A 22,175-nucleotide genomic window follows, 5' to 3' on the forward strand; every position below is an offset into this window, starting at 1 on the left:
TCTCTTTTCTTCTTTTAGATGTTTTGTGTTAAATATCTCAGCATGCGATGAGTCATCGTACGTTGTGAATGTCTGGTGATGACCAAACATGCGCTCCGTTATATTCTAGTCCATTTCTATTCCTTCAACTCAAAATGGGCTATTTATGGCCCAATAAAAAAGATATGCATTCTGTTTTTTCTCTCATTTTTTTTTTATAATCTTGATATAAAGATATCAAACTTATTGGGAAAAAAATTGATCACTGGATGATCAAGCACAAACCTACAAAGACGTATCAAAATACCGAGCAACGGCAACTACAGCCTCTGTTTACATTTCTCATGCTGAAAACATCCCTTGGAATTTCGCGTACAAGTCCCTCACCTGAATCCAAAGAGTGGACTCTGTGGATATCAAATCCAAACCTCAAAATTGAAATCCCATTGCATTTGCATTGATGGGACCTTGGCCAACTGCATGTTTTCCGCTTGCACAACAAAGAAACAAGCATGAAGAGAAGGCTCACGTGTCATTGTTCTGAAGCCAAAAACGAAGGTCACAAACTAGTGATGGAGCTTTGAAGGGCTCTACCACAACGGATCCAAAAAGAAATGCCCTTTAACTTCTACACCCATTGGTCTCATGTCTTGAAGCTTTCTTCTATGAGATTTTTTATTTTTCTTTCGTTTACCTTTTCTTCTTCTTTTTTATCGACACTATCTTGATTCATAAAAAGTAAAAGAAAAAACGTATCTTTTGGACAGGACTTGGCATGAGTTGTGGATTTTTATTCCCGTGCTAAATTAAAGAGATTATAATATTTTTTCTCTGATCTCACATCTCACACAAGTCAACCATATCGAGATTGGTCCAGGTGGTAGAAGTTTGTTCCTGTAGCTTCTCCAGCTACGATTCTCTGATTCTGTGCCATAGATATCTTTGCACCTCCACAAGTGCTTGAAGTGAGTTGGGTTTTGGAATGTCATCAGTGGTTCGACATCAAGAATGAGAGAGAGAGAGAGAGAGAGAGAGAGAGAGAGAGAGAGAGAGATGTGCCTGATAAATTTGCTGGATTCGGAAGAGACAGGATGAGGAGGCCATTCGAGAAGAGTATGCGGGACAATGGCTATGCCTACTGAATTCATCATAATCTATATTCATACATGGTCGTACTTAAACCGTACGGACAGACTAGGATTTCTTCTCTTGTTTCTGTCCAATCTTAATTAATGGAGACAAATCATCATCAGATGACTGCCTTGATTTGACGATTTTATCTATGCCTCTTCTTTTGATAATCTCTAGTTGTTGTTGAAGAGAGAGCATCAACTTTCTTTTCTTCTCTGGTCTGGGAACTTTAATTCCATGATCCATACCAATTGAGGCCCCTGCTGGCCGAAGAGAAAATCAACTCTGAGACACGATATCATCACGTCACATTGTCTGCCATTCTTCGCTCTACATTCAGGAGGAAACTCCTACAGCAAACAAGCTCAAAAAAGAGGGTCCATAATCTTTTTCCAAAACAACTAAATGGGGTTAATTTACCACACACACACACATATATGTTAACTGACTAAATTAGGGCAAACAAATGATCATTAATTCACATAATTCAGGTTTGGACAATATGGAAGTAATCATAGCAGATTGATCGAACTATCCCATGTCAGCAATCGATACAAGTGTCTCGTGCTATTTAAAGTGCGTGCTAATGGATTCTTTATAAAGATAAACAAAACCTACTTGTATTGCACTTACTAGAGATAGAGGAGGGAGGTAATTGAAGCGAACAAGATAATTGGGATTTCCTGATCTAATCGATTGGGATGTCAAATATCATGATTTGGGAATCTCCACTTTTGTTTTAAACATAGCATCACTTTGTAAAATGCTTTATGTCACCTTGTCTGCCATTTTTTCACAAAGCCCATTTTACAGGGAACTAATCTAAGCTACCAACAAGTTCAAAAAATGGCCCCCCCGTTGCGCACACACTGAATATGAAAAAAAAAAAAAAAGGGTTGTTGCTACTATATTTTCAGGCGAAAATGTTTTTTTAATAATGTTGAGGTTGATCTGATATGATTTAATTTACTTAACGGGTTTAAAGATAATTTAAAATACTAGTAAAAATATTGCTTGACTAAAAAAAAAATCAAAATGATATTTTTTTTTTAATATTAAAATGACAACATATTGTATTAACTTAAGTCAACATAGGTTAACATGTCAAATCCACGCCCTAGTCTCATAACCTCATAGAAAACAAATCAAAATAAATTGTAAAACTTAAATTCTCAATCAATTAATATTAAATGATGAAATTAAAAAAAATAATTAAAAGAAAATAACTTAAATTAACTTGTCAAACCCACCATTTAGGTTATAAAACCGAGATAACTCCATAGAAAACAAATTAAAAACTCAATTTCCAATCATTCTAATGTTGAAGGATGAGATAAAAAAATCAAATAAAAAAACATAAAAAATGACCCGAGTCAATCCGTCAAACCCGTGACCTGAATCATGAAAATAAGATAATTATAGAAAGAAAAAAAACTTGATTTAACCTAAATTAACCTGCTAAAACCGCAATCTTTGTTATGAAACTAGAATAACTTTATAGAAAGAAAATTATTTTAATTTATGAAAATAAATTCCCAACTGACTCAATATTAAATAATAAAATTTTAAAAAAATCTATTAAAAAATGATAAAAAAAATCTAAGTCAACTCAAGTTAACCCACTAAACACTATTCTTGGATCATGAAATCATGATAACTTAATAAAAAAACAAAACCAAAATAAATCATAAAATCTAATTTTCAATCAAACTCAATACTAAACTATGAAAGTGGAAATCATGATGCAGATCATGAAATTGGAATAATACAATAAAAAGCAAATCGAATGTAAAATGGTGAAATTAAAAAAAAATTGTTAGAAAATAATATAAATCATATCTTGGGACCTCACATAACAGTTTAAGTTTTTGGGTTCAGATAGTTTTTTGACATGATATCAAACTCACACTACTTGTATTTAATTTTTATCAAAAAGTTTTCACTCCTCATCTAACCGTTTAAATTGTTTAAATTATTGAGTTGAGATAGTTTTTTAATAAAATTAAAGAAAAAAAATCATTGTTCTAATAAATAGTGTTTTTTAGAAGAGTCATTATATATATATATATATATATATATATATATATATATATATATATATATATAGAGAGAGAGAGAGAGAGAGAGAGAGAGAGAGAGAGAGAGATTACAACAAAATTGAATTTTGTATGATTTTATTTAAAATGTGGATTTCATTTAAGAAGAAAATACTAATGAATGACTATAGAATAAATACACATAAAGGTCAAGGCACTCTCTCAAAGAGCACTTTAGCTATGTGATAGTTGAGAGTCCCAGGATCACAGATCGCAGAATAATAAAAACTCTTGGCTACTTGAAGGAACGTTTGCTTGATATTAGAATCTATTCCATCTGAGGGATTTTGGACTACTAACTGCACAAGTTCTTGCATGTCTGATTCTATTTGTGGGGTTGTAATTCTGTCAGTATTACTGGTAATAGTGCTGTAGCTTCCATTGTAATGTACCTAAAAAATTGTAAGAGAAAAATAATTATATATGGGATATATGAGCCTTTCAAAAGGATATAATATAATTCATAGAACAAAAGTAGAGATATAATTAACGACAAAAATAAATAAAGCTTATTTGCATCCAATTGATATTTTTAGCCATGCAGATTATATGACCCCACCCCAAGAACACTCTTTTTGTAAGCAGCAGTACCCATCAGTTTAAGCATTTCAATTATTTTTTTGGGAGCCTTGTCAGAATCCATTGAGAGAAGCTCATGAAGAAAGACATTATTCAATTCTGTTGTCTGGTTAGTATATTCGAACAGTGGCTTTCCAGCCATTACTTCAGCAGTCCCTATGTCTTTTCTTTTTTTCTTTTATATATATATATATATATATATGTATGATAAATTGTCCTTTTAGCTAGCAGTTGCTAGATTTACATGGGATAGTTGCCGGAATGACCTATACAAGTCACTAAGTGACATAGTTATGTTCCGATTCTTGTTTGGATCTTATTACTTGATGACATAAATGTTACGTTGAAGAAAAACAAAACCTTGTTTTTCTTCGGTCGGCTTGTCACTTTAACAATTTGTTTGCACAGCGCAGCACTGCTCAGGATATAAAAAAATTCATGGCGGGTACAATTATGCAACTGATCATAGTTCTGCTTCTTAATTAGAGAGAACAACCCCCTAAAAATAGTGACACTGACGTATAATGCATAAATACTCAAGGAAGATGCCGAAGAAAAATGAATGCAGCCAAATTAAAAGGCTTTCAAGAAAGCAGTATTTCTAGCCAGTCTCTATCACTAACCTTGTTTTTCTTGTAATGATCAAGTTGATAGCATGTTCTGTTTGTCAGGTCGACGAGTTGTTCATATTGAGGATGATGGGCCAAGAGCTCCTCGGAGACCAAATAGCCAGCGGTGAGATTTATTGTTTGCACTAGTAGTTCTGCTTCCCCTTGGCGTCTATCTCCTTCCAATTCCCAGATCAAGAGCCACTTTTCCCACTACATATATTTGTTTGGAAAGAAAAAAAAACACTAAGACTAGAACCTTGGAACTTGTATTAGTCTATATTTAGGAATAGTGGGATAGAGTAACATATTTTTAATGCTCCTTTTTCTGAAATTTATAGTCAGTCAAGCAACTCACAGCATGGCGTAAACTGTGGCTAATGTCTCGACCGTGAACCACTAATGCGCCAAAAGAGAGCTGATTTAGGGTTCCAAGCAGCAGCTTAACGAGCTCCTGCCTTGTCTTCTTTCTACCCGACCTCCTGCAACATACGAGAATCAGACATAAATAATCATTTTCCTTTCGATTGAAGCTTTAATAAATTGATGTCATATTCAAACTAGTAACTTCTCTGTACATGTTTGCTAGCCGGTTTAGTTTATAAAATCACATGAGAGATGAGCAGGAAAGAGGAAGGGTTAACTCCCTTTAACCCTTCAACAGTCATCAATTTATCCATTTATAGACCCAAAAGCTTAAGTTTTTGTACAAGGTCCGAGATATAGTTTATTTTATATAGACCACTAGATGTTGCCACCAACGATATGATGATGGATTGTGTTGGGTTCCCTTACCCATACTGTTTGCTACATGCTAAGCTAGCTCGAAAGTCGTGTTGAGGTTTTTTTAAAATGTTTGCACTTTTCAAAATGGGTGGAGCACGTCCGAGTAATGGTGCAAAAGCTAACCACTTCATTCTAGAAGTGTATGGTGACTGGTGAGTTAAGGAGACAAAAAACGACAAGATACGGTGAATTTAGACGAGATGGGTCAATCCCACGAAAGCTGAAGAGGAGATATGTTTTAGGTGAAGGACAAGACAAAAGCACCATTTATTCTGATGCATACGCAGAGCAGCATTCACCAAACGATACCCAATTTAATCTCTATAGTTTATTAAGAAAATAAATCATACATGCACATCAGAACTCGATGTAAAAAAAGAAAAGAAAGATAGCAATTACTTTTAATCATGAAACGAATCCCTCATCAAATTAGAAAGTATAATTTCAACTCCCTTCTAAGTTGGATCCAGTTTGGTGTTCAAGGTTTAATAATATAGGTGATCACTTATTTTTGTCGTTAATGTTGTGACAAGAGTTCAAGCACATTAAAGTATTGATACAAATATTCTCCTTTTGTCCGGAATATTTGGCACTATCATTTTAAATGTTTTGTTTTCTTGATCAAGACAAACAGATTTTACTGGCATGTATGCTAAATCGTTCGGTAGGCTATTTATCTTAATGTGTTGATAATAATTTAATGAAAACAGTGATGAGATTTACCTTCCATTTATGCTAATACCGTAACTGAATTCATGTATGAAGGCTCTCCTCTGCTCGCTAGAATTGTCATGATTCTCAGGGAAATAAGAGCCGACAACGTCGAGCAAGACTGTAGTGGTAGCCCATGCAAGTCGCTCTTTGGACCTTTCCGGCTCAAAGATACTGGCTGCTGCCAAAAAGTAAGAGAAGATAAGGGTTCTTCTGCTTATCCCGAAATCTCTTAGATTACATTCTTCATACCACCTGCAAATGATCGAACATTCATAGAGTATATGCCACCTGATTAGAGGATAAGGAGGGAGGGGTGCGTGCATTATAATCGAAGATTTTGTGCTGTTTTTGGTCGCTTACTTTTGAAAATTTTCCCATTCAATGCGATGTAATGCTTGGCAGTTGTTGTAGTCTAATTTTGCCAGCTGGAGATACTCACTGTTGTTTATATATGACATTCTGCGTAAGAAAGAGGCTAATTAATTGGAGCTATATCAGCAATTAACATGCATGGATTACAAATGAAGAGGGATATTATAATTTGTATGAAAAATCCAATTAACCACGGGAACAACTTTTTGTATACTTTATGAACTCTTATCTTCGTATTTTGCAAAAAAATTCAAAGGGCCTTATGGTTTTACATTTTCCGAAACATTTCTAATTATAAATGAGAGGAAGACGAGTAGGAATTAAAGCAACAACTAGTGTAAGTAACCTGTAAAGGGTCTTGCCAATCCACACGTCGTCCTCGCCACCATACTGTTCTATGAAGAATCTAGTCTCCACTCGAGGCAAGCTCGCATACCATGGAATCTCCAATGCAAAACCCACCTATTATACATGATTTTAAGACTCTTAAATTAGTCCTCTATATAAATGACTCTATCCATTCATTCCTTGTGCTGCAAGATTGATAAAATTGGCTAAGATTAAGAATTGCATATATTATTAAAAATAATAACGATTATTGCAATCGAATATGCTGCATATTTGCAACAGATCGAATAATATATAGCGAATATCAAGTTTGAGACGATACCTCTCCGGGCAAGTCCTTCGTTATAATCCACTTATCTAGAAGTTCATTAGCAGCTTGTTTTTCCCTTAGGAATTCGAATGAATATTCCTTGGCATCCTCAAGTATCTTCTCTCCCGGAAACAGAACCTGAGAAGCCCTATACAGGTTGAACATTCCCGTAACAGCACCTGTTGACTGCCCTGCGAAGCAGAAAAATTCACCGCCTTTCTCAAAATGCTTGAACACATCTGCCGAATACAAAAGAAAACGCCGTGAATATTATAACTGGAACCTTCTTTTTTTGGAAAAGTTGCTTTACTGATTTAAGGATTTATATATATGGTGATAGATTTACCGGCAGAAACCCGGTGCCCATGTAATCTAAGTATCCTGAATCCCATGGCCGTGTCATCAATATCATGGACATTAGAATTTCTCGCCCAACAGATGCCATTTTCAGTCCAATATCTGAAGCATTTGTCATTTCAGAAAAAGAAAGTCTTCTAATTGTACAGGTTGCTTTTTACGTCTCTTCAATAAAAAAAATAAAAAAATTATACCTATGAATATAATCGACACATTCATTGATCTCTGAGACGAAATATCTTGAGATTCCAAGACGCTGCAGGCGATCCACAACCCAGATATGCTCAAATAAGTCAACCGGGTAGACATTGGGAACTGAAAAATGGTTAAACTGATAAAATTATCTAACAGATGATCGAAATATATATTTTATTTTATAGTCAAGGCTGGAATAAAAACACTTTACCTCCCCCTTTGAATCTTTGGACCGCCTTATTCAAATATTCCAAGCACTTTTTATCTTTAGTTTGACTGAGTGCGAAGGCAGTAGAGGATGGAGAGAATAAGAATGACCCATCTAGGCACTGCAATTTTATAAGCTGTTTCCAGTCCAGACCTCGCATTCCTTCCAAGCTATGGAGTAGGGTTGTGGGCACATTGTGCATTATGTCCTTGGAAATCCTATCCACGCACGCACAGTGATTACATTATATCCATGTAAGGTTTCTAGTAATAACAAAAAAATAATAGTACAAGATGTGACTGTTTTAGTTCATTTATCGTATCAATTTACGAGAAAGCTAGGGAACACAATTATGACTGAAGTTCGTGTAGTCAAACAACCTTTTCAGCTTTAAATTTCTCCTGGCATAAATCTCTTGAAGGAAAGTAGAATCATCCGGAACTTCGATGTCTAATTTTTTGGCTATCGCAAGAAGTGAAGGGAAAGCAACTTCAAATCCAATAGGCATGTGCTCAGCATTTTCATCTTCAAGCTTGCATAAGTTGTCTCTAAAAAATAACATCCCTGATATATATAATGATGAAGCTAGTGCCATGTTAGCCTACCATGAAAACACTCAGGTAGAGCGAATCCTGCTAGCCTGAACCATATCAACTTTTGGACTGTCCTACTAACCTTTTTCGCATTTATCTCGATGTAAGTTCCAAGATTTCAATGCTACCACGCAAGCTAGCGTATTAATCAACCTATCATGCGCCAAAAATATTCCCGCGTCACCCCACGAACCATCTGGAAGCTGATTGTTGGCAATCCACTGAAGGCTAGATGGGAATTGGGGAAGGCCACTCCCATTAATATCTTCCACAAGAGCAACCCATGCGGTGTCATATGCTGAGATGCTTATCTCTCCATCCTCCATCATATCCAGCATTGCTTTAATAGTTTTGGCACGCTTGCTTATTTCCTTTGCTACAGAGACCTTTTGAGAAAAATAATAATAAAAAAAGAAAAAGCTAAGACTTGAGTTATTTGTTTATTTTTGGTGCATAGGAAAATAGTAGAGTATCAGACAAAGAAAAGCGACTACTTTCAAATCACCTTAGCAGCATCTTCTTCTGCGTCATCCTCCACAATATCGTGAGGCCAGTTTATCAATGGCAGACCATTTTGTTGTTGAAACAAATCTGCATATTCTGTACGGAAATCATGCCCAGTAACAACATTTGAATTTAAACATTTACTTTCTTATTATATGCCGTTGAATATAATTAATTAGAGATGACTGTGTACCTTGAGCGCGAGGCTTGGATATAGCACTGCACCTTGTATGAATGTTATCTTTTTTGTCTTTAGCCCCATACAACCAAACACCTTATGAAAAAGAAACCATAGTGGTCATCACAAATTACTACCTCTCTTTGTCATTACAATTAGTAGTTTCTTACTTTTCTTTAAATTAAATAATATTTCTGATATGCTTGATTTAGTGGGGTTTTTTTAAACATAATTAAGAAAGAAGAAGACTATTATAGCCCTCTTGGGGAAGGAATATGAGTTCTTGCCATTTAATTAAGCAGAAGTAATTCCGAAAAGAACCAGAAGATCTCTTTTCATATATTTATAATGCTGTCTATGAAAGCAATATACATACATACATACATACATACATACATATATATATATATAGTAATTAATACGAATGGATGCAGAAAATGAAAAGGAGATAGATACTTAGAAAAGCAAAGTGCCAGTACTGATGTATGATACAGGTTTTCCTAGCTACCTACAGCTAGCCCGTGGCAATATTTAATATTGCATTTTTGGCGTTTCCGAAACCCAGAAACCATCCAAGATGATCAGAAAGAAAAGATCTTCTTCGCGTGCTTCCATGATTAAATAAAGAGGATTTGATCAACCCCATTAAAAAAGGTAAGACAATTTTGAAATGGTAAAGCTTATGCTAATGATCGCTTGCCTTAATTAACAGTAAAATCCTCGAAACACTTCATAAAGGACCATCATTAACCCCACATAAACGCATGGAATCTAAGCTCTGAGAGAGAGAGAGAGAGCGAGAGAGAGAGAGAAATAATTAATGAAACACCAAAAATACAAAGTTGGTGTGTGCGGTCTGGTTTCTTTGAGCCTCCGCCTTGGAGGTTTTTCTCAATATTGGACTCTTAAGGAATAATAAGAGGTGATCGATCACATCTGAAGAAATAAATTAGGCAAATTACTCACCTGCAGGGAAAGGAAGGGGATGGATATTATCAGAGGTTGAAAAGGAAGACCTTGGTGTGCTTGGTACCGTAGACAAGAGATGGATGGAGGAGTAATGAGAGGACATGGTGTTGTTTTTGTTTTTCTGCGAAGAGCAAGATAGCCGAAAACCACCCACCAGTATTTAAAAGTGCAGAGGGGGAAGCAAGATGACAGAATCGACTTATCAAGAGATTCCCGCTATTAGGTGCATGGGATCGTCTAAAAATACTAAACTATCGAATTGGGGGCAGTCCCGTCCTTTTCTTCCCTCTATCTAAAAGAATGGAGAGCTCATGGCGGTGCTACTGATCATGATCTGTGTATGGCTGGCCCTCTCAGGGTCCTAACACTGTTAACCAATATTTTATTTGTTTTCTTGTTCGGAAAGTGTTTCGGTAAAACATTGTTTTTTTAAATTTTTTAGATTATTTTAATATATTCATGCTAAAATAAATTTTAAAAAATTAAAAAAAATATTTTTTTAATATATTTTTTTGAAAAAAAACTTTAGAAAACAAAAGTGAAAACCACTACTAGAAATTTAACGAGTAAAAATAAAAATATCGATAGAATTTTTCCACCAATGGATTACAGTAAATTTAACTACAAACTTTTTCAATGTTATATCCGTTTGTTGAAGGAAACATTCTATTAACATATAATGAGGGAATTATAATGGCAAAAAAAAAAAAAAAAAAATTAGAAAAAAAATATGACGTATAGTTTTTACCACTAGAATTAATTTAACAATAAAGTTTACCAAATCCACCTATCATTGCCGGCATAAATAAAAAATGTATTGTCAAACCACATTAAAATATCGACTTTTCTGATATCAATGTCTCAATTTTCAGAAAACAAACAGAAAGCAATTAACAAATTTAGTCGGTCCAACCTCTCGGCACCCAATCCGATGTCAACTTTGAGATCCGATCTTTTAACAATAAAGTTTGTTAGTAAACATATCTATAGAATCAATAACGATATTACAATAACATTCATATATATATATATATATATATATATATATAATGATGTGATATTTTTTATCAAAAAAAAAACCAATAAAAAAACTGACAAAATGATCCGGTGTCCTCGTAGATTTGCTTAGCACATTTGTTAACAAAACTAAACAGGCTAGAATAAAACTCACCAACAAAAATATGGGATCCTCTCGTGTTCTCGTACATTTGCTTCCATTTATGACGACATTTCTATATGTTGAGAAACTGCACAGGAAATCCCTACCACCATTTTAATTCACATGATCTCAGAAAAAGACACAAATTTTCAAGTCCTGAATTATACCATATCATCTCAAATATATGTTGACTTTAAATACTTGTTGACTTAATAGGAGTAGCATTAAGGTCTAATCATCTGAAGAATACCCAGGTCCACTATATATGTACTTTATATGATGATGGATATACTAATTGCGTTCAATTATATTAATCTTTATTTATTAAAATCCTTTTACTTCAAATTATTTTGGTGTCTTATGTTAATAGTTTTTTTAAAATAAAAAATTTATTATTTAATTTATTTTTGATTAAAAAATATCTTTAAAAACAACCATAATTTATATTCTAAAACACCTTTAAATTTAAATAAAATAAAATAAATAAATAAGCACAAGGAACATGCTATAAATAGAAGAGAGGAGAGGAGAGACACCCAAAAAAGAAAAAAGAAATGAATACAAAGAAAACCAACGAGAATAAAGGGAGAAAAAGAGAGAGAGCGCGGGGGGGGGGGGGGGGGGGTTGAGAGAACCTGGAGCCCTAAAAAGAGAAAAAAGAATAATCCCAGCTGCCGAAAGATAATTTTGCCAAAAGACCAAAGAACCCTAGCTGCCTACCCCCCTCATCCTCTTCCCTTACCAAATAAAAGACAGCCGAAATGGCACGCCCACGCCACTGTTAAAAATCCTCACCATTGCACTGTTGGAATCCAGCCCCAAGCTAGCCAACACAGCCATCATCGTTCCATTTCCCATCAGTCACCACACCAAAATCTCTCTCACAACAACCGCTACCGTCTCTCTTTTACAACCATGTTGAAACCCCCACAGAAACCGCTCATTGCAGCCTCACACGACCACCATCGTCTCCAGCCTCTCACCACCAAAATCATCTCCGCTCATTGATCTGAAATATCATCACACGACAATCGTTCTCCCTTCCAACACAAAATCACAACGAAGGTAAACCCGAAATATCAGACCCAAACTCAACCAAATCAAGCCCAAAGGTCTTACCATCCAAAAACTCGTCGGTCTTTGTGTTCTTTTAAGGTCCATCGGTAGTGCGTCAAGAACACGAGCACTTAATCTACGAGCGCATAAGATGCACGCGCCGACACTGCCTCGACTTTTTCTAGCATTTTTTGATCGATTCTCACAGCTCTAGAGTTTCATTCTTAGATTCAAAACAAATTTTTACTTTTATTTTCTTTGTATAATTGTAACGTGGCAGAACTGACTTAAGCTAAGGTTTATTCGGCCAATGGTTCAAGATATCCTTTTAATTAAAAAGTTTCGAATAAATAAAATATTTTTTTTATTATATTTTATAAAATAAAATTTATTTTTTATTTAATAAAAAATCACAAATACAATATGAAAATTACTCAAGAGGTATTTTATATATATATATATATATATATATATATATATATATATATATATATATATAATTCCTAAATAGTTTTAAAAACTTTTTGTTTGAAATCTCTATTCAACGTCATCCAAAAAGAATTTCCCAAAAACCTGCTGTACTCTGTTTTTTGAGGTCGTGTGAAGGACACATGCTGCCCAAGCCAGCAACACCCAATTTGCCAGCGCGTGAGATGTACGTGCCTATATTGCCGACATAGATGCAAGATCTTCTTAGGGAATTAACTCATAGGTCCCCTCCAAGGTTGTTAAAATCGCGATTCAACTCGTAAAATTGTACGATTTTATGAGTCAATATAGACTAAACGTGTTAAATCATTCACAAATCTTGGAAATAGGTAAAATCGGGTTAAAATTGAGTAAAATCATTAAAATCAGGTAAAATCGCGCAAAAACGCGATTTTACACCCGATTTTACGCGTTTGTGCCAAAACAGAAAATGTTGCGCCACTGTTCCCTCCAGCTCCACGTGTCAAGCAAGTATTGGCTTATTGAGTCAATACACGGTACACTGTGAGTCACACGGCTGAGAACAAAACCACAATCTTCATTCTTCAATTCTTCATCTTTCTTCATCTTTTTTCAGTCTTTCACACAAGATAACAACACAGAACCGGAAAAAATCAAAATCCCTAAGTTACATGTAGTTCGTGCTGATTTGAGTGAGCATGGTGCTTTGGATGAGAAGTGCCTAACTCTAGCAGAGTTAGCGGCCACAGCTGTTGATTTTCCCAAGACTGGGAAAATTGTTTCCATGCCTTCGGATTTGAAACCCAAAATTTATCCAGATTTTACGGGGAAAGAGGAGCACCAGTCCTATAAATCAAAGAAAACTTTGGGAAGGCTATATCGCCAGATAAAAGATGCTTATGATGACGATGATGTGGCTGCATCTTCTAAGCTTAATTTTGTTCGTGGTGACATCCCATATGATTTGGATCTTGAAGTTCTGGGAGCTACTGATTTTATCAGTGATGCATGGGATCGGAAGTGCTCATACGATGGGCAGCGCGTGAGATGTATGTGCCTACACTGCCGACATAAAGTGAAGAGGGAAGAAGAGGTTGTAACAGGGCATGTATGGTCAATGCCGAAAGGCAGCAGTAGGAAGCAAGGGGACCTGAAACAGAGTCTTAAACACTCTTATAATTGCTGTTTTTTAAATTTGTTAATTATTATTTAATGAAAAGTTATTTTAAATTATGCATGATTTTTATTTAAATCATATATTTTAAGATATATATTTTAAGATATTTGAATTATGTATGAATTTTTATTTGAAAACTTGAAATATGTATGAATTTTTATTTGAAACATGTTTTTTAAGGTGCTTGAACTATGTATAAATTTTTATTTGAAGCATAAATTTTTTTTTATATATTTTAAAATTCCTTACGATTTTACGATTTTATGATCCGTTTTTACAATCCGAGTTTGGGTGCAGCTTTCCATACCGTGTTAAAATCGTGATTTTAACAACCTTGGTCCCCTCATCAATAGTTCAACTTGCTCTAAACTAGCCCACGCGATCTCCTAGGGTTAAGTGCAACAATATATGTTAAGCTAGCTTAGTACGTTGCCACAACAACGTATTTCTTGGTTTAAGCTCTCCAGCCTTGACTTTTTTAATGAAGGATTAATATAATTTTTATTTTGTATTTTAAAAGTATTTTTGATAAAATTTAAAAAATATATTTTTTTAATTTTTAATTTATATTTTTTTTAGTGTTTTTAGATTTGATGTTAAAAAAATAAAAAAAATATATTATTTTAATACATTTATAAATAAAAAGCATTTTAAAAAACAACACTCCTAAACAAACTCTAAACGATTTGGCTTATCTTAGTTTTAATTTTTTTTAATCATTATTTCAATCCTCTTAGCAATCAAGTAATGTGCATGTTTGAGGATATTAAACTAGTAGTTAATAATAGAGTTCACAGCAGATGAGTTGGTACATCTTTGAGAAGCATAGACCGCATTTGTTTGCTGAAAAGTAGTTTTTTTTAAAAAGTAAATTCTGAAAAAATGAATTATTTTCTAATGTTTGATAGTGTAATGAAAAATAAGTTAGAAAACACTTTTCAGTGTTTGGTTATGTCATCAAAAATGAGCTGGAAAATAACTTATTAATTTTTTATTTTTCTCAAGTTTATTAAAATAATGAGGAACAAATCTTACAAATTAAAAAGTTAAATGAGAATGAAATTGAAAAAAAATTCATAGATTATCTCAAATAAAATAAATAATAATCAAAATAATAGAGATCAAATCTAAAAAATAAAAATAAAAAATAAAAGATGAAGAAATTAAAATAAAATAATTAACATTTTATAAATTATTTCAAATAAAATAAGTAATAATTAAAAATAAAAAGGATCAAATTTGATAGATAAAAAATTTCAATAAAAAAATGATAAAGGAAAAGCAAATAATAATTATAAAAATGAGGAGCAAAGTTAATATAAAAATTAATTTTTAAGAGATGAAATTAAAAAATAAATATTGTAAACAAAATATATATAGCAATCAAAAGTTTGAGGATTGAATTTAATATAATCAGTAAATAATATGATATTTCTAAATTTTTCATAATTTCTAGAAAGTGTTTTCCACCCAGATTTTATAGGAAAACACTTTCCTGAAAATCATGCCAAATTTTTCTTAATTGAAAAGTATTTTTCATTGACCAACTTTTTTAAGCAAACAAATATAAAAAAGTTTGGAAAGTAATTTTTTAAAAATCACTTTTCAAAAAATAAGCATAACCTAATTTATTGTGTTTTCCAGGCATTTTGCTTCTGTTGGGACCTGTATCCAAGCTTATGTAGTGATGCCTCAATAGTCAAAAATAGGCATGGCTGTGGATTCACTCTTTTTAAAGAAAAATAATGTCTAGGTTCTATAAATACGCTGTCAAGAATTAAAAGAAATTAACTACTCAGATTATAGCATCAAGTTGGTTTTAAATTAATTAAATAATAAAATAATATGCAACAATAGTAAACATGTATTTTTTTAAAAAAATTCATGCTATCTTAAAAAAAAAATTATAGAATTACAAAATTGAATAACAAATAAATAAAAGTCTGAGTTAACCCGAGGTAGTGCTATGGACATGTAGCCTAGATAACATGGGGCAAACCAATCAAAGTTAACCCGTAAAACTCATAGTCAAGATCATAAGATCAAGATATCTTTATTACAAAAAAAAAACTTGAAAAAAACCACCAAGGCAATCTAAAAAAACTTAATATTGAACAATGAAATTAAAAAAAGACTCACGAGTGACAAACCATCAAACCATCGCCGACACGTGTTCCACTAAGAGAAAGAGAACGTGGTGTTGCATCCAACGACATGATAGAAGGTTAGGTTCAACCACATGGAAGCACTGTATGCACTGCTTGAAATACGTGGGTGCCTTTCACATGCTAGTGCATGCAAAGCACGCGCCTACAACTTTTAAAAATTTAATATTGGTTAAAAGATCACAATGCCCTCGAGAAAACAATAAATAACAAAAAACCAAAAATGAAACCCTTGATCGAAAGCTTTTTTTTCCTTTTACTTTAAGGGTATTTAAGTAATCTAAATGTGCATTAAAAAAAATAAAAAATACTCCTAGACACCAATCATATATTCTTATCTCTAAGAGTATTTTAGTATCTTTATTGTTCATAAAAACCAAAAAGATCTTATCATCCCCGTCAATTAAACCAAATGTTATTTGACTGAGGGGCAAAATCATTATTTTTCTATTGTAATCCACAATAAATGAGGGCGGTGTTATAGTAAAAACACTATTTTATACCACCTTTTCCTTTTAGTTTATATATCTTCTATGAGCCACATATATATATATATATATATTTGTGTGTGTGTGGGGGGGGTCATAGAAGATACAAGATCAATGTCATAATAGGTCACGAAGCTTAATTTAACATCCAAGATTCAATAGAGCTTCTATTTATTTGGGTTTGAGTATATCATATAATTTAGTGTTTTTCAAAAACAGGGATCATCAATTTGACTCTTTATAAGCCATTATTGCTCAACAAATTAAAATATTCATCATCAAATTGGAAATCGGTGTCCATAGAGCCTAATAAGACAACATTTTCAGATAGAAAAGCTCGTTGAGATCTTATGCAAACCCAACCTTGGATAGGCACAGACTCACCCTGTAGCCATCTGCTCCTCTCGGATGCACCACCCACTTGTCAAATCTTATCTACTCATTACTAAGCACAAAACAAAACATATATGCATTTAATAAGAACACGTAACTTGACCACATGTTCCTTAAAAATAGATCATATTATTGTCATCAACATTACACATCCCATAAGATTTAGAATGAATGTAGCTTTTATAGAAGCCCGATGTTACTCTGAGGCCTGAGGTAAGCAATCTCTCCTTCCAATCTTCTTAGTAACAAGAAAACTTCATCTTTTTCCTTTTTAAGCTTTGTTCTGTAATCTTTATTTTATAAACACATACAACACAACTTTCTAATTTTCTTTTTCTTCACCACCAATGTTAACTTAAACATCTAAAGATTTCCTAAACCTACAAAAAAGAGTTGTTTTCCAGGTGATTTATATATCCAAATCCAATATTTTACCCCTTTCAGCCCATTATAACTTAAAATAAAAACCATAATTTTGAAGGGATTTTTAGCAACCTTACCAATTGCAAAACAATCCAAGCAACAATCACACTCTTAACTCAAAACATGAGATCCTAACTATTACTTTGTATAACCCCACCATTTTAGTAAAGCTTCTACTAACATTATAGTCAATTTGGTTTCAATAACAAGTTGTCGAAGACTATCCTAAGTCATAATTGTCCAGCTAAACTCCATTTTTCGTATGAACATGGCAACCTATTATCATGTAAACAAGAAGATTTCCATTTTGTTCGTTACAAGTGCTTAAGTATACATAATTTTGAGATTGGTGGTTGCTAATGTTACTTTCCATTCCATGAATCTCTAGCAATATGTTCTTGTTTACTTCTTTTAAGAAGATGTCTAAAGAATAATTTTAATGCTAAACACCAATTATAACAAAAGGAAACTTAACTTTATTATAAAAATATTTATAATTACTGTAAAGTAATATTTATCTAGTTTTATTTATTAAGGGTAGAATAGTATTTTCAGTTTAACCTATATAATTCCTTTGTATTTAGGTTAACTTAAGTACTCATAATAAACAGATTATTGAGAATTCTCTGGCCTCCTTTTATGTTTGATCTGAATTACTTTATCATGGTATCAGAGCCTAGTTGATCGAACCCTTGGCTTGTTAATTTTATGAAACTCGCTGCCCTTGTAGAAATCATGTTCACCAATGTCAGAGCCACTGCTCGTATCAAAATCGTTATCATCATCCACTTCATTCCTTGTAAAGTGTTCCAGCACGCTCAATGCATTCATTTGAAGCTTAACTTCAGATTCATTTTTCAAAACATCAGACATGAGTTGTTTGACCTATTAAAAGATGGAGGATGAAGATCAAGTTTTGTGCTTGCGGCTGAAGAATTAATATCTGAAACTTTATTTTAGATTCTTCAGCTTCTGCAATTTGGTATTTCTGTTCTGCCTCTGCAATTGTTTTGGTATTTCATCTTCTCTTCAGTTTCTGCAATTTGGTATTTCTATTCTGTCTCTGCAATTGTTTTGGTATTTCGTCTTCTCTTCAGTTTCTGCAATTTGGTATTTGAGTTAAGTTTCTGCAAAAAAATAAAATAAAATTGGAGTGATATTTTGTCTTCCGCTTCTACAAAATCTAGTATTTGGACTGTCCTTCAGCTTCTGCAATTTGGTATTTCTGTCTGTCTCTGTAATTATTTTGGTATTTCGTCTTCTCTTCAGTTTCTACAATTTGGTATCAGCTTCTGCAATTTGGTATTTCTATTATGTCTCTGCAATTGTTTTGGTATTTCGTCTTCTCTTCAGTTCTGCAATTTGGTATCAGCTTCTGCAAATTGGTATTTATGTTCTGTCTCTGCAATTGTTTTGGTATTTCATCTTCTCTTCAGTTTCTGCAATTTGGTATCACCTTCTGCAATTGTTTTGGTATTTCGTCTTCTCTTCAGTTTCTGTAATTTGGTATCAGCTTCTGCAATTTGGTATTTCTGTTGTGTCTCTGCAATTGTTTTGGTATTTTGTCTTCTCTTCAGTTTCTGCAATTTGGTATCAGCTTCTGCAATTTGGTATTTTTGTTCTGTCTCTGCAATTATTTTGTTATTTCATCTTCTCTTCAGTTTCTGCAATTTGGTATCAACTTCTGCAATTTGGTATTTCTGTTTTGTCTCTGCAATTGTTTTGGTATTTCGTCTTCTCTTCAGTTTCTGTAATTTGGTATCAGTTTCTGTAATTTGGTATCAGCTTCTGCAATTTGGTATTTCTGTTCTGTCTCTGCAATTCTTTTGGTATTTCGTCTTCTCTTCAGTTTCTGCAATTTGGTATCAGCTTCTGCAATTTGGTATTTCTGTTCGGTCTCTGCAATTCTTTTGGTATTTTGTCTTCTCTTCAATTTCTGCAATTTGGTATTTGAATTAACTTTCTGCAAGAAAAATAAAAAAATTTGGAGTGATATTTTGTCTTCTGCTTCTGCACAATCTGGTATTTCGACTTTCCTACAGCTTCTGTCATGGCATCTACTACCAAAGAGATTGTTTGGTTACGTTGGTTACTTGCTGATATGAGAGTTTTATTTTCTCATCCTACTCCTATGAATTGTGACAACCAGAGTTCTATTCAGATTGCTCACAACTCGGTTTTTATGAGCGAACTAAGCACATTGAGATCGATTGTCATCTTACTCGTCATCATCTCAAGCATGACACCATTACTTTGCTTTTTATTCATTCTTTCTTGCAGATTGTAGATTTCTTTACCAAGACACATTCCATATCTCATTTTCATTTTCTAGTTGGCAAACTCTCGATGCTTGTAGATGCCGCATCGTGAGTTTGAGATGAGATGTTAAGTAATATTTATCTAGTTTTATTTATTAAGGGTAGAATAGTATTTTCAGTTTAACCTATATATAATTCTTTTGTATTTAGGTTAACTTAAGTACTCATAATAAACAGATTATTAAGAATTTTCTGGCCTTCTTTTATGTTTAATCTGAATTACTTTATCAATTACAACACAAAGAAGCTATTGGACATACAAAGATAAGAATTGATAGGCTGGTCCAATAAGGTTGCTTAGCTACTAGTTCCAAACCAGAGGGAAGGACAACATAATACACCTTTGTATCTAAAATTTCTTTGGGATCGATGTCCTTTAACATTGCATAACACAGCACACACACACACTTTCGGTGACTGTAGGACTATTAATTTTAACAGGTTCTAGTCTCCATGACAAATCTTCCCCGCTATTGAACAACTGGTGTAAATAAAAGAGCCCTATTTTTAAATGTTTGTCCAGAGGGCATGAAAAGACATGGTCTAAACAACTTTTTACATCGAGTTATTTTTTTATTGAAAACTAAATTTTTAATATTTTTATATTATTTTAATATACTAATTAAAAAATAAAAAATATTATTTTAATATATTTTTAAAAAACATATTTTAAAATACAGTTGCTATTATATTACCTAAATAGCAATCGTGTCTCACATCACAGCTCGAAGATATTCAAATTTTTTATCAGATTGATACGCGCGCGCGTGGTGTCATTCACTAAAGATATGATTGAATTTATGAATCCCCCAGTCTTTCTTTCATTACTTGTACCTTTGGGATGTAGATCATCAACCGTCAGATTATGACATAAATGGATCTTGCCCGTGACAACAAGAATTGATAATCTCTCTCCATCTTTACGCATATTTTCCTCTTCACATGTGTTGGCGGGTGATATGTCGTTTCAAAAGTAAAAATTGGATTTTATTGTCGTTTCAAATCACTTGAGGATTAAAAAACACCCTGGTCATTAGTTCATACATATATTGTATCCTACTGGTCCCATTTTGACTGTATGGTTGTTTATAGATTTAAAATGGTGTTAGACTACGTAATAGTTAATTTATTTATTTTTAAGTTGTTCACCCTGTATTTGAGAAGAAAAGGATGAAGACTTTCAGAATAATTCTCTCTAATTTTATTTTATTTTTTCTAAAACAGACTTTCAGGATAAAAAAATAATAATAACCTGTACATTTTCAGAAACCTACAAGTTGATGCTTGATTGATTAAATAACGAATTTTGTATATTTTAAGAGTTTTTTTCCAAAATGCTTTTGAATTTTATTCCATTTGGTTTTTTTTTCAGAATTTTTCAATTAACGTCATCTATCATTTTGAATTTTACAAAAATATGTAATTTTGAACAAGAAAATTTAACATGCAACTAGGGATGATTATTTTCGGTTCGGTTCGGTTTTTATCAAAAACAATAACCAAACCGGTTTTAAAAAAACCAAAACTGGTTCAAACCGATCGGTTTCGGTTATTTTAGAACAAAAACAAGTTCAAACCGACCGGTTCTGGTTCGGTTCGGCTCGGTTTTTTGATTTTTTTTGTTCTAAGCTTATAAACCTGAAACCAAACCGATTGGTTTTTTAAAAATTCTAATCGGTTTAATCATTTTTTTTTCACGATTCAGTTTTTTTAGTTTTTTTTAGTTTTCTATTTAATCGGTTTTTTAGTTTTTTTGCTCACTCCTACATCCAACTTACATTTTATATAATTATAAAAAGACTATAATACACTTAACCCCACGAGACAATTCCAAGAAAACCAAAGTTAAAAAACCTAAAATGCCTCCTGATCTTATGCAAAAAAATGTTAACATCGGGTGTTATACGGTAATTACATCATACAAAAAATATAAAAATTGAAAAACATCCCTTAGACATTAGTTGTGTTTTTTTTAGGATACAAGAGTTATTATACTATGCAATAAATATATAAAAATATAATTTTATTTCTAAGTGTATTTATTTTTTTTTTATCATTAAAAGCTCATCAATTATTTTACTGTAAATTATATTATACATAATTTACAGTAAAACACTGAAGAATTTTAGTTTTATTGCAGTAAGAGGAAAACAAGAATCTCCTTGGCGTGTTGTAAATTTAGAAATATTTTACCTCCATGAGCAGAAATAATGACCTGACCTCGCAGCCTCACTATATTAACTTCATGCTCATTAACCTGCGAGCCATAATAATGCAATTACCGAGACAGATTGTCTTTGTTAATGAGCAATGCCGCCATCATCATGTCCTTTTCTTTGCTTTTTGGAACTGCTACGTCACTGTTGCTATCCTGTGTTAGAGTTCCACGGACAGGCAATCATCTATTCGGTACACGTCCATCTTTCACATCCTATCCCATGAAATGCGAGGGGAAAAATAAAGCTTGTGCATAAGAATAATTGTTACCAAGACAATCGCAATCGACTTTAATGAAGAAAGAAGACCATGCCAATACGTAATGATTGATGATGTGGTGCACAAAGAGACGATAATACAAAGGTATTTTATTTTATAACATAGTTTGATAAAAATTTTAAT

The 22,175-nt window shown here is 33.0% G+C and overlaps 1 protein-coding gene across 2 annotated transcripts; it reads right to left on the reverse strand.

The window, feature by feature from the left end:
• Positions 1-3,321: 3,321 nt before the first annotated feature.
• On the reverse strand, positions 3,322-10,141 carry LOC133694214 (ent-copalyl diphosphate synthase 1). 2 transcript variants are annotated; one of them, XM_062115679.1, is made up of 15 exons: positions 9,925-10,141; positions 8,974-9,054; positions 8,782-8,867; positions 8,359-8,662; positions 8,064-8,247; positions 7,687-7,901; positions 7,475-7,595; positions 7,270-7,382; positions 6,936-7,162; positions 6,612-6,727; positions 6,254-6,352; positions 5,903-6,145; positions 4,752-4,875; positions 4,409-4,606; positions 3,322-3,598 (listed from the first exon to the last, which is right to left on the reverse strand). In XM_062115679.1, the coding sequence occupies exons 1-15, from the start codon at positions 10,028-10,030 to the stop codon at positions 3,356-3,358; spliced, it is 2,460 nt and encodes an 819-aa protein (XP_061971663.1). In that variant the 5' UTR covers positions 10,031-10,141; the 3' UTR covers positions 3,322-3,355. The 2 variants fall into 2 exon arrangements, with proteins under 2 accessions (XP_061971663.1, XP_061971662.1); XM_062115678.1 differs by having other exon boundaries at positions 8,782-8,876.
• Positions 10,142-22,175: the final 12,034 nt, after the last annotated feature.

This window comes from Populus nigra, chromosome 5 (genome assembly GCF_951802175.1).
Source record: "Populus nigra chromosome 5, ddPopNigr1.1, whole genome shotgun sequence".
NCBI lineage: Eukaryota > Viridiplantae > Streptophyta > Magnoliopsida > Malpighiales > Salicaceae > Populus > Populus nigra.